The sequence below is a fragment of the Chroicocephalus ridibundus genome, chromosome 2 (assembly GCF_963924245.1).
Source record: "Chroicocephalus ridibundus chromosome 2, bChrRid1.1, whole genome shotgun sequence".
Taxonomy (NCBI): Eukaryota; Metazoa; Chordata; class Aves; order Charadriiformes; family Laridae; genus Chroicocephalus; species Chroicocephalus ridibundus.
The window spans coordinates 164,519,939-164,532,970 of NC_086285.1; the positions used below are offsets into that span (position 1 = coordinate 164,519,939).

A 13,032-nucleotide genomic window follows, 5' to 3' on the forward strand; every position below is an offset into this window, starting at 1 on the left:
TAGGAAATTAATAAAAACATACAGAATAGGAACTGTGTATTTAGCAGCAAATAAAGACAATTTTATCAAAACAAGTAATTATTAAAACTGATTGTACTCAGTTGGTGATGAATTTTAGGCAATCAGATTTTAGTAATTATGGCATTTGACCACCATCACGTGTTGCCATGATTTTTAAAACTCACGATGATATGTGAAACTACTCTGTGGCTTACAAGGGAAAGCAAGCACCAAAGGAGAGACTGATTACAATTTACTCCTCACATCCAAAGACAGTCATTTACACGTGCATTTTGGGTAAGATTCTGTTAGACAAACACAAAACAATGTAATGCACAACGCACTACAACAGCGAAGAGATATAGAAAGGAGTCATCAAATTTTACAATAAACAAGAGATATCCGGTCCCTGGTAAAATAAACCATCATGAAAAAAAAAGTGCTTGAATCTCAGAAATTGTCCAATGCACATGGATTGCTTTAAGGGCAGTTAAAGTAGGTTAAACTCCTAAATGAGGAATTTTGAAAATTTGTTCACATAATTCTTTACTTACATGTTGCTGATGATATTGAAAGTTTCCACCATGGTCTTTACGTTATAGCCAATATAACGGAGACAATGAGTCAAACATACACGAGTCAAAACAAGGCTTACCTCGTTGCTGGAAGGGTGCTGACGCGTGTGAAGAACACAGATGGCTCAACTTCTACATGAAGGCCTAGTGAGAGGTTCCTGTAATATCCTTCAACATGCCCTGGTCCACCAGAGTACTTAAAATTCAAAATGGCTTCCAGCATCTAGAGAAACAAAAGTAAATTACTTATTAGCTATGTTTCATTACTGTGAATTTCACAAGTTCAATTAAATTAGACCATAAAAGTGATTCACCAACAAAGTTTCTATGCCCTCAAGAATTTGCCTTCCTAACCCATCCGTTCTATTATCTCGAGAAAAAAGGCAATCTAACAAATAACTTCATCTTACATAAACAGTTGCTTTTCCGCCTAATCTTTACAAAAGCTCAGGAGTACAGAACAAAGTCAGCTGGACCTCCCTTCCTCTCATTCCTCTCCATACCACATTTAACACAGAAAAAACGAAGAGCTTATTTTTGCTTAGAAGAATTCAGGATCTATTAAATGATACGCTCTCTCATACTCGTAAAGAACATTCACCACTTCATTACCTTCGTAATCAAATGGAAAACCTTTAAAGTTTTTGAGTGTGGACAGATAAAGATTATACAAAACCAAAAGCATCTGGTCTCTTAAGCAGTCACTGTAAACATCTCCATTAACAAATCGATCAAGCCAACACCATTGACTACATCTGGGGCATGAACCTTGTCTTTCTTTGATGTTCATTTTATAGAACACCATTGGTTAGTAAATATTAAAAATGAGGATGATTCTTTAGCATTACTCTCATGCCCTCATTACTCTCAGTAGCACTGAGCCTTCACTTCCCTGATGAAATTTTGGGCTTTGTGTGTTTTCCTTAATGAACAGCATGTGGGATGCTTCCCATCATACCAGTCCTGTGTCAGCATCAGTGTTCAAGCTCAGAACATTTGATTCATCCAAAGAGACTACACACCACCTCTTCTGTCATTACATTCCTGAAACAGAATTTGCTGGAAGCAAGGTGAGAATTTGGGAAGTGTCAGTGGATTTTTATTTTTTTTCTCAGCTCTTATTCTGGCCCCCAGGCTGCTGCTATTGCCACATCTCAGGGCAAGGACAAAGGCAGTGGCAGAACTCTACCCGAACGTGGCCATTACCATGTTGTGCCGAAGACTATGTCTAGAAGGACAGCCATTTCTTAAAAAGATTTAGAAACTACGTGTATGTCCTCTTTGATTGGCTTTTAGCTCATTCTTTACTTAAAGGAAAAAAAAAAAAAACGAAGACTACAAAAAACCCACCAAACCTCAGGTCAACAACTTATCCAGGAAACCAATTACATTTAACAGATATCATCGATCCACAGACAGTTAAAAGTACTCTCCCTTCCAACTGAAGATGCCCAAAACAATTTCTGAAACCTGTTAATTTTTTTCATAAGCTTTAAGGAACAATCTAAGGATTTTCTTACTTATAAAAAAAAACATTTATATTTGATACCATCCTGTTTCTAAGTCTGGCTGAAGGAAAAGAAACAGAGATACAATCAATTACTTAAAATAACCACAATCCAGTGATTTAAAGAGTACCCAAACCAAGAGTTTAATGTTAAGCACGCACATGCAGCAAAAATGTTTTGCCTGTTTCCATCTTGCTTTTAAGTAAAGTGGGCTAACTCCAATTTCTAATTAAGTTTCTTTAAAATTCACGAGAGTCACCTTATAATACAAATAAAAACCTACACTGGGCACTCTGGACATACCCGTCTACTCTGTTTATGTCAACTCCTAATTTGTAGTTAATGAACTCAAGTTTATGTCAGGAAAGCTAATCAATATTAAATACAAAAATAAAAAAGCACAAACCCATTCAAGACACACTTCATTCCAATTAACCATCTGGACCAGTTAATAAAAACCAGAGCTAAACTGCACAAGTACAAGGATCTGAGACGACTTACACCATAACGTGAGAACGGACTTCAATTTCCATTAGGTTATGTGTGAAAACTCTCGTTATGTATGTTCTGTATTATTGGTGTAACACTCAGTATCATGCCTGGGAAGGCTACTCTGGGATGGATCCATGGTTTATGCTCCATAGGACCATAGCACAAGGCTGCTTTATTAAGCCCAGTCCCGTATAATTACAGTTAAATATGTAATAAATATAATAAATGGAGCATTATCATTCCAGACGCAAAGCCCTTCCTAACATCCAATTGCAAATGAAAAACTTCCAGAAAAAGGCTAAAAAATGTCACGTGCCGTTGATGAGCAGGAGAGTTTAAGGGCATCATCATAATCTCGGTCCCTGTTGTAGTGAGGAATTCATCCAAGGAAACGTGCTCATGACCCTGCGCGTGTCCCACGCTGGAGAACAGGGAAAAGAAAACCTAACGGTCTTCTATCACTCTAGACATCAGGAGGACATCTCTTCTCACCCAAATGTAAGCTTGAACTGGAAACATTGAACACTAGAGACACAAGAGGTGCTGAAGATCTCCGAGCGCCACAGGACACCCAAACCTATATTCTTTCTCTGGCCACGATAATTTGCAGGGTTCCTAGGAACGTACACACACGCCCAAAGATAAAACATCAGGGAGACTTTACATCAGGGGTGTAGATGTAGGGGGGTGCATGACTGAAGGAAATCATTTTCTCAGGTGACTTCAGGTGATCAGAGAAAGTTTTATTGCTATAACATGAACAAAACGTAAAAAAAAAAAACAACAACAAAAAAAAAAAAACAACAAAAAAACCCCCACCAAACAAACACAAATTCAATCTCCTTTAAACGCCTCTACACACACACACCTTGGAGAGGACTCCACATACAATATGAAAGATTGATTTTCTATCTCTAGGATAGAAAAAAAAAATCCTACGCTTTCATATATTTACAAAGCTCCAATTTATAACAATTTACCGCTTTCTCCCGCAGCACCCGCAGAGAAGAACGGTCCCAACGCTACAGCCCCTGATTTAAATAATATTGTATACTTACTCCACTCAAACCTACACAAATACCAGACTGAGCTCCAGATCCTGTTCATCTTTACAAATACCAATAGGATTTATTAGATTTCTCCCAACTGCATCACTGCAGGCCAAAAAGGAACCAGCAGGGTTCCGCTGTTTCCCAAAACCACCGTTTTGCCTGCGGAAGGATGGAGCGCGCCGGCCTCTGAGGGCAGGCAGCCAGGAGAAGAAGCCTGTCCTTAACCGAACACATCTGGAATTCAGAATAGCTACGGACTAGCAGGGGGATTCTTGTTTTTAAGCAGAGTTGCTTTCTGGAAAGTCAATAGGAAAAATACTGATAAAGTGTTTAACCTAACCTGTCGTTGGCTTGATAATTTTTTTACTACTTCATTGGTCCTTTCTTGTATTGATGAAGAAAAGGAAATGAAAGTGTTTCTGTATGTAAGTTCCAGGTGACTAGACTCTCATAACCAACAGCACCAGACCTTAACACCACCTGCTATATTGACAAGAAATATTTTACAGATAAACTCTAAAAAAATTACCGTTTTGCTTTCTTTCAGGCATTTTGTCCTCAAACACATCTTCTGCATAGAGCAGGTACCAGGCTTTTTTTTTTTTTTTTTTTTTTTTTTCTAAATCATTCTCTCCAATCTGCTCATGGAAATCCTTCCCATATTCACTTTCATAACAGAATTAAAAGCAAAATTAGAAAAGAACTGCTATTTGAATAACACTATGCCACTAATGAAAAGCAAAACGTTGGGCATTAAATTTTTGTAACTGAATGACAACAGTCAGAACCCTTCTGCCAATCCCTCAGCAGTGACTCTGGCTGAACAGCAACGTACTGATTTTTAATCGCCAATTCAAACAATTACAATCTACAACTCAGATCAATTATTTCTACTGACCTACTACTACAGTACTTCTTACCGAGAAGTAGAGAGAGGGGGGTGAGACGCTGGAAGAGGTTGCCCAGAGAGGTGGTGGAGGCCCCATCCCTGGAGACATTCAAGGCCAGGTTGGATGAGGCTCTGAGCAACCTGATCTAGTTGAAGATGCCCCTGCTGACTGCAGGGGGGTCGGACTAGATGACCTTTAGAGGTCCCTTCCAACCCAACACATTCTATGATTTTATTTAAAGAGAATTTCCATATAATTCTAAAAATATTGTTTCTTATGCAGAAGCTAGAACACCGCTGGTTGAGAAGAAATCTCCCCAAAACACCTAATGACACAAGAAACATAGAAATGAAGGGGGAAAGAGCAGAGACAGAGATAATTCCTTGTTCTGGGAAGTTAAATATGGAGCTCGATCCACCCTGTATGCTTGTTTTCAAGTAGAGGGTAGACTGACTATCAAAATGAAGAAGCTTTGCCCCAGAAAACGTGTTCCAAGTTAGATGTAGCAGAACACTATTTTAGCTTAAAAAATTTGTTTACACCAAGTGTGTGTTAAGGTAAGTACAACTCAAGGGTGCAAGAATCTACCTGCAGAAATGTAATCATTATATGCTGTATGTAAAGGAAAGTAAACGTTCCATGAAACAACACAAAATATTAGCTTAATTTAATATTAGCAGCTCTCATGATTAGACTGGTTTTAAGAAAAAGTCCTCAAGATACGAGAAACATTAAGAGAGTCCTTTTCTTTAAAAAAAAAAAAAAACCAAGAACAACTGAACATCAATATTAGATACGGCCAACAAAGAAACTACCAACAATGAGAACGATATACAGGGTAGGTGAATTAGTTAGTCAGGAAACTCTTAATTTCTAGTGATATGTTGTTAATGAGTAAACAATCAATAAAATGTTCATGTAATTTTCTCCTCAGTGCTGAAAAACTACTTTTATGCATCTAAATTTTTGCTTTTGTAAAATTTACGAAGTTGAAAAGGTGTTCAGGTCAGAAGCTCCAGGGTTTAATTCTTACATCACCTATTTTGCTTAGTAGATGTGTTTCTCTATTCTTTATTTCCTTATTCCTTAGCAATTTTACTCGCAGCAGCAATAACTCTGATTTTAAATCTGCACATCTTGCTACTAGAAGTAGAAGATTCTGTTTTATAACAATTCGTACAGTAGCGCATCCCCACACGTACTGCACTTTGCGTTTCAGATAGCAAAGCAAGATTTTGTCCTCAATTTTTTTCCCCAAACTGGAACATTAATTTCTGAAATATTTATTACCAGCGTTTTCCATAATTAACAATTCATACTTTGTAACAAAGGCTCACCTACGCTGCATTTGCAGGTCTTTCCTAAATTCCCTTAGTATAGTAAAAATGACACTGAGTAGACCTCAACATCTAATATGAGACGAAATGCCAGCGCTTCGCTACAGGCAGTTTGCTCCTGAGGCTCGGCAGATACTGACTGCAACAACTGTGAAGAAATACCAGAACGTATCACTGCAGGCTCCCCATTAAGAAACAGAAGACCAGACTAAATATATAGAAATTCAGAATATAATCTTTACATTTTAGTTTCTGAACTGTTTATAGAAAACAATTCTTATTAAGGAGTATAATTTCTCTGAGGACTAGGGCTTGAAATTTGAAATAGAACTTGCTCTACGTGTGTAATCTTCAAACATACCTTCTTTTAAAAACCAACCAACCAACCAAATAAATCAAATTATTTGCCCAGCAGTAAACACGTTTTCTTCCCAAATCCCATCATGTTCCTGTTCTTCTGCTTCTCAAGCAAATCAGCATTAGCAGGGCATGCTCCACGCATTCGTGAGTGCTCAGCCATTCCATTCCTTCTTACTTTTAGTCCCTCTTCTCATTGGATGCCTTTTGTTTTCGGGTTTGAATTTATTTTTTTTTCCCTTAAACAGTCTATAAATCCCCTTGTTATTAAACTCTCTGTTCGTCTCTCTCCTTTCCTCTCCTTCTCTGACCATTCTGTTCCCATATTCAACTCTGATGGGCGATCAGTGATATTCATCAGCAATAAAGAGAAATAAAAATGTACTAGTTCACCAGTTCCATCTCACAAAAGGCACCAGAGAACCTCTCTCTACAAAATTAATTTCTCCATTTCTTCTGTTGGGTGCCATGCTTAAATTCTTTTAAGAGCTTTGAGGATTGTGCACATAAATCAGGGATCAGGCATTTCAGCTGCCTAACTGCAACTAATTAAATTATCTGGCAGTAACAAAGAGAAAATGAGTTTCTCAAATTAACCACACTCTTTTCAACAGCGGCAGGTAACCCTGGCAATAAATATGCCCGCACCAGCAAAGAGATGGCCAGCCCAAAGCGTGCTCAGAGTGCCAACGTTGCTGACCCAGATGGCATCCCCAGCCTTGGCTCCGTGGCTGCAGCGATGAAGTGCTGGTGGCACCTCCATGGCTTCCTCGCTGCTTCTGGGCTGTGAAGCCGAGCTCTCCTCAGGGCTGCGGTACTCACACAGCCCCGCAGGGACTCCGTAATGCTTCAGGGTGCAGACCGCATCTCCAGATGGTGTGTTCAAGCCCTCTTCTGCTCCTCGCTGCCTTAGGCCAGCCCTGCTGCTCACCTGAATTCACGCTAAGTTGCGTGGGTTATCCCCATCCACACAGCACACAGTTATCACAGAGCGGAGCAGGGGGGGGTTGCCCTAGTCAGACTACATTTTTTATCCCTCTTTCTATATGTGACTCTGTAGGACAACAGGAAATGGCCTCCAGTCACGCCCGGGGAAGTTTAGATAGGATATTAGGAAAAATTTCTTCATGGAAAGGGTTGTCAAGCATTGGAACAGGCTGCCCAGGGATGTGGTTGAGGCACCATCCCTGGAGGTATTTAAAAGACGCGTAGACATGGTGCTGAGGGACACGGTTTAGTGGTGGTTTTGTCAGTGTAGGTTAACTTGATGATCTTAAAGGTCTCTTCCAACCAAAATGATTCTATACCTCAATTTCCCATCTTTACTATCAAAATGATCCGGCCTAAGCATTGCTGGACCAAACACGAAAAGGTCCAGAGTCTTAGAGACTGCAAGCTTTCGAATACAAGCACATGGGATATGCTGCTCCAGCAACCTGGTTCATGCAGAAATGCAGTACATAGAACACAGCTGAATTTTTCAGGGAAATGTGAGCATCAGGAGGGAAATGGAGATGCCTACATAGCTGAAACCAAGGAAGATGGGACTCAAATACACCAAGCTTCCAGTCTTTGGACCAATCTGTGAATGCAAAGACTGTGTCTATGTTTAGAGTTGTTCTCATGAAAAAATTCAGTCCTGGCATTTACCAATGCACCCATCTCTGCCTATGTATTCATTTGGCTATCAAAATTAATTTAAATTAGGACTTTCTTGACTTTGAATTTACAATAGCCTAACAAGACAAATACTTGTGATCTTTCCTTCTTTCTCCCATTGCTGAGCCTACAGCCCGTAATTCCACAGGAGGCCTACGAAGATGACCAAGGGACTGGAGCACCTCCCTGATGAGGAAAGGCTCAGAGACCTGGGGCTGTTCAGCCTGGAGAAGAGAAGACTGAGAGGGGATCTCATCAATGCTGAGCAATATCTAAAGGGCGGGTGTCAAGAGGATGGGGCCAGACTCTTCTCAGTGGTGCCCAGTGACAGGACAAGGGGCAACGGGCACAAACTGGAACAGAGGAAATTCCATCTCAACATGAGGAGGAACTTCTTTCCTTTGAGGGTGGCAGAGCCCTGGCACAGGCTGCCCAGAGAGGTGGGGGAGTCTCCTTCTCTGGAGATCTTCCAAACCCACCTGGATGCGTTCCTGTCCAGTCTGCTCTGGGTGACCCTGCTTTGGCAGGGGGGGTTGGCCTAGATGATCTCCGAAGGTCCCTTCCAACCCCTACCATTCTGGGATTCTGTATACATGACAAAGGATAAAGTCTGTTTAAAAATTGCGTTTAAAGGATAAAGTCTGTATGAAAAAACTAAGGCTTAACAGCAGTGCTGGGAGAAGCAACAGGTGCCCTTATGTACAGACGCTGACTATCCTCCTGCCCGCTTGTTCTCAGGAGGATAAACGAAAAAAAAAAAACAAACACCCACCCCCACCCCACTAAAGAGGAAAAGCAGCGAAACTACTGACTAGAAATCCTATAATTCTTCTTGGGAGGACAAAAATCTCCAATCTAAAAGGAAAAAAAAAAAAACTCCAACGAAATGTCACTGGCATTGCATTTCTAGTTCATGGTTTCTGAGGTACACACGCATCTTAGCATTGATTCTTCAGACCAGTCTGTTACTGCAAAACTAAGACCACAGGGACTCGGATGCTGCTACGTTCAAAGCTTCTTCCATGCAGGAATTCACATCATTCCCTCCAACACTTAGACCTTACTTGAAATACAGGCATTTGAAAGGATTTTTGGGAAGAGAAGCGGAGCGTGTCATTTGTGATAAGGAGAGCGCCAAGCGTTTACCCCACAAGGTTTATTTCAAGCTCAGTGTTATTCCAAAACTGAAAATTAATTAATTACTAATTAATTCATTAGTCCTCCCTGATGTCTTTAGTATCTAGCTCAAATCTTAGGCTACCCAAGAAAGGTCTGCAATAAGAAATGAAGATCAGAAGTGGAACACACGAAGAACCATATATGAAATTTTCTACCTGGAGAAATCACCTTATCATGGCTCATAAAAAGTAAATTGTATCATAAATTGAATTTTTACATGAAACTATTGATGGAATGAGTGCGTAGCGATATGCAAATTTGCACAATAAGATCTATTCATTGTTCTCTCTCTCTCACCAGAGAATATTAGTCTTTTCACTTACGGCTAACCTGTCTGATTTTCTGATATACAAAACATACTTCAAGCTTTCTGTATTTTTACAAGTGACACAAAACCTCTCTTTTTTCTTTTTCTAGCTAAAAAAAAAATTCTGTGTTTTTAAGGAGAAATTAAACAGCCAAGAAAGGACAGAAAGTACCTATACATTTCTCTGAATGCAAATCATTACACAAATCTAAATCTGCTGGAATACTTAATTGATCAAGGCAGAATTCCAATTTCCCCCAAATGGAAAAAGGAGACTCTCCCAGCAGATACTGTTCCTTAAAGCACCAAGTAGTGCCGTAATTGATAGCAGAGCCCTGATACATGCATTATAAAAAGGATATGCATATGTAATCATCTTGTAGTGCATATGTAATCATCCTCTAGGACTGAACTGCAGCAAGCATTCTCCATACTAATTTTTCTCCTCTGTATTCCATTAAAAATATACATGGCAACTACAAAACCTATGATAAAATCCTTAATAACTGATTAGGCGATGAAATACATCGTGCCACTGCCGTGGTTTTTACGCACAAATCCAAAGCCCACATTGTTCTTCCTGTTAAACTACCTTATCAGTCTAAAGCAAAATTAAATATCATTTTCAGCACGTGTGTTAATCAGGTGAATTTACACGACCAGCCTATCGAACGAGGTGCCTGTTGTGTTCACGCTCCAGCGCGGTTTTACTCAAGCACACCTACTGCACACACACCGACTTTCAGCAGCAATTTTTGCAGTACACCCATGTTTATCTAGCTCATCCATCTACATTTCTGTCTAGTTCAGCCCCCGAACAACGAAACTGCTGCATCCCTTTGTAAAAATAGCACAATGGCAACGACAAGTAGCTGTGGCTAAATATAGCTCCTGCAGGCATATGCCGGGAATTAAACAGTACATTCTACCCCTCCCCACCCCTAAATCAGTAAGCTTCAACAAGGAATCTCTAGTGAATACACACAGGAGCTCAATAAATCCCCCTTAAGCTTACAAGGCATATTCTGAATCTGTGCTAGCTAAAAATAGCCATGTTTATAATGAGAATGGAGATGTGAGCAGAATAATATTAAGTTTAAAGGCAGGCTGTAGTCCTTCCGCATTAACAAACAGGGTGAATCAAAGGTCATTTGAACAAAACAGACATACAGACTGACACGTAAAATACAATATACGGCGATCTTTTCCTGAAGAGCATTAATTTTGCACTAAACTCTGCGCTTTTTAATTGGCTATTGCAGCCACACGTTCACCAGTTATTCTGTGTGCATTTTTTAGCTAAAACACAAGTTGTTGCTTCCAAAAGACAGGAGAAATATAGAAATACGGCATTATTCCTCTGGACAGTATTCTCTCCCAGAGTTCAGTTCCCCTCTGGAAATATAATACATAATTCTTCTTGTAATATTAACCACAGAACTCTGCTTTCTTTAATTAAGGGCAAATTGCACCCAGGCCTCCAGGGCAGTGCTACTGCAGCCCAGTGCCCAAGTGGCTGATGCACTTTCTCGTCTGCCTCAAGGGTTTTACCTCCGTCAACTGAGACGCAAGCTCTGCTGACCGCAGCCTTCACAGAACCTCATTCTTGGCCAAGGGACAGATGAGAGGTTAAAAATAATTTAAGTACAAGCAACTTTTATGTGGAACATTCCTACCGATAGTCTTCCGTCTACTGACGCTAAACTGCAGAACCTCCTAGAAAAATGCTCGTGGGGAACCCGAAGCAATGGAAGGGCAAGCCATCACACATGTTGTTCCTCAATAACTTCCCCAATTCTGAAATCCTGCCCCAATTCTGAAGTAGAAAAGTACAAAAGGAGAGTAAATGCAGGGAGAGGCGTTGAAGAACAAATCACACACATCCTTCGAAAGGGAAATTTCTTCATGTGGAGACCAGCAACTCAGAGTGGTTCTCCCAGTGATGGCGATGTAACATGTTGGTTGCTGTAAAGAAGCATCACTGAATGTATTTCCTCACTGAAACCTCTTCATTACACCCTGCAGGCAAGGTCCCCAAGAGCAAAGGCACGAGATGTCGGCAGATACCTCCTCAATGGAAGAAGACACCTGTGGGAGGTGGATAAAACCAACTCTTGCACGTAACGGTGCAAAGACCATGTGTCCAACATAAGCACCCCACGGGTCATGAAATCATAAATGAAATAACAAGATAGTATAAAAACAGTCACAAACCCAGGAAGAACACCAAGAAAAAAAAAAAAAAATGCTGCACAAGCAACTCCCCAGTTAAGAATGACACATCGGGTCAATGGTGCTACCCATCCACAACCAGGTCACCTTTTGAGAGAGCCAGCACACTGCTTTTTTGAATTGCCATCCACCACATCTTGCTACTGCAGACTCAGCAATCAAGTATTATCTTTCAGTATATATTTTGAGTTAAGGAAATGAGAATTTTAGAAAGCTGGATGACACTGTTAAAGTTTGCAAAGTGTGAGTGCAAGTTCTCTTCTCCAACCCTCCCACCCAGGAAGGGAATGAAAGCAACACCACCAAGCCTGAACAGGCTCATATGCAATAACCTGAAGTCTCTGAGTAACACAATGAAGTTTTTCAGTTTTATTTTTTCATGCCAAATTCTTCTACACTGTTTCACGCTTCCCCAACACGGGCCCATCCCTTCTCTGCTCCCTCCTACCGTGCCCTTTGTGAGAAAAGGGGGAGAGACTGCACACGAAGTGGTGTAAACACAGAAGAATCTTTTTATTTTCCTCTCTATTCTTTTGCTTTCTGTTATTCCTAATATCCTGTTTGCCTTTTGCATTGCTGCTACAAATTAAACTAACATCTTGTAGAATGTCTCATACCTCCAAGATCCGTATCCTGAATGGCGATGGTTAATTCGGAGCCCATCACTGTGTATTTGGACTTAAGATTGGGTTTTCTTCATGTGCGTTACTTTACAATGCGCATGTGGATCAATGCTGATCTCCACCTCAGATTTTAACAAACCACCTCTATCACAGGATAAGCCTGTAATCCTTAAAGGCTGGTTTTCAGGTACGCTCCCCTTGATAAACTTTGGCACAATCCTACTCACCCGAATATCCAGATGCTTTATGAGCACGCTCAAAGGAACAGGCACAAGAAACCTCATGAAATTCAACCAGGGCAAGTGTAGGGTGCTGCACCTGGGGAGGAATAACCCCACGCACTAGTATGGGCTGGGGGCTGACCTGCTGGAGAGCAGCTCAGTGGAAAGAGACCTGGGAGTCCTGGAGGACAAGAGGATGACCCTGAGCCAGCAATGTGCCCCTCTACTCTGCCCCGGTGAGGCTGCAACTGGAGCACTGTGTCCAGTTCTGGGCTCCCCGGTTCAAGAAGGACAGGGAACTGCTGGAGAGGGTGCAGCAAAGGGCTACCAAGATGATGAGGGGACTGGAACATCTCTCTTATGAAGAAAGGCTGAGGGATTTGGGTCTCTTCAGTCTGGAAAAAAGACGGCTGAGGGGGGGATCTTATCAACACTTATAAATACTTAAAGGGTGGGTGTCAGGAGGATGGGGCCAGGCTCTTTTCAGTGGTGCCCGGGGACAGGACAAGGGGTAATGGGCACAAACTCGAACACAGGAAGTTCCACCTAAACATGAGGAGAAACTTCTTTCCTTTGAGGGTGGCAGAGCCCTGGCACAGG

At 41.0% G+C, this 13,032-nt stretch overlaps 1 protein-coding gene across 3 annotated transcripts in view; it reads right to left on the minus strand.

Annotated features, from left to right (window-relative positions):
- Positions 1 to 13,032, minus strand: part of TRAPPC9 (trafficking protein particle complex subunit 9) — a 538,517-nt gene that overhangs the window by 352,262 nt on the left and 173,223 nt on the right. For all 3 annotated transcript variants that reach the window (XM_063327588.1, XM_063327590.1, XM_063327587.1), the window contains one exon: positions 656 to 798. In XM_063327588.1, the coding sequence (XP_063183658.1) occupies positions 656 to 798 (143 nt within the window). The remainder of the gene's footprint in view (positions 1 to 655; positions 799 to 13,032) is intronic.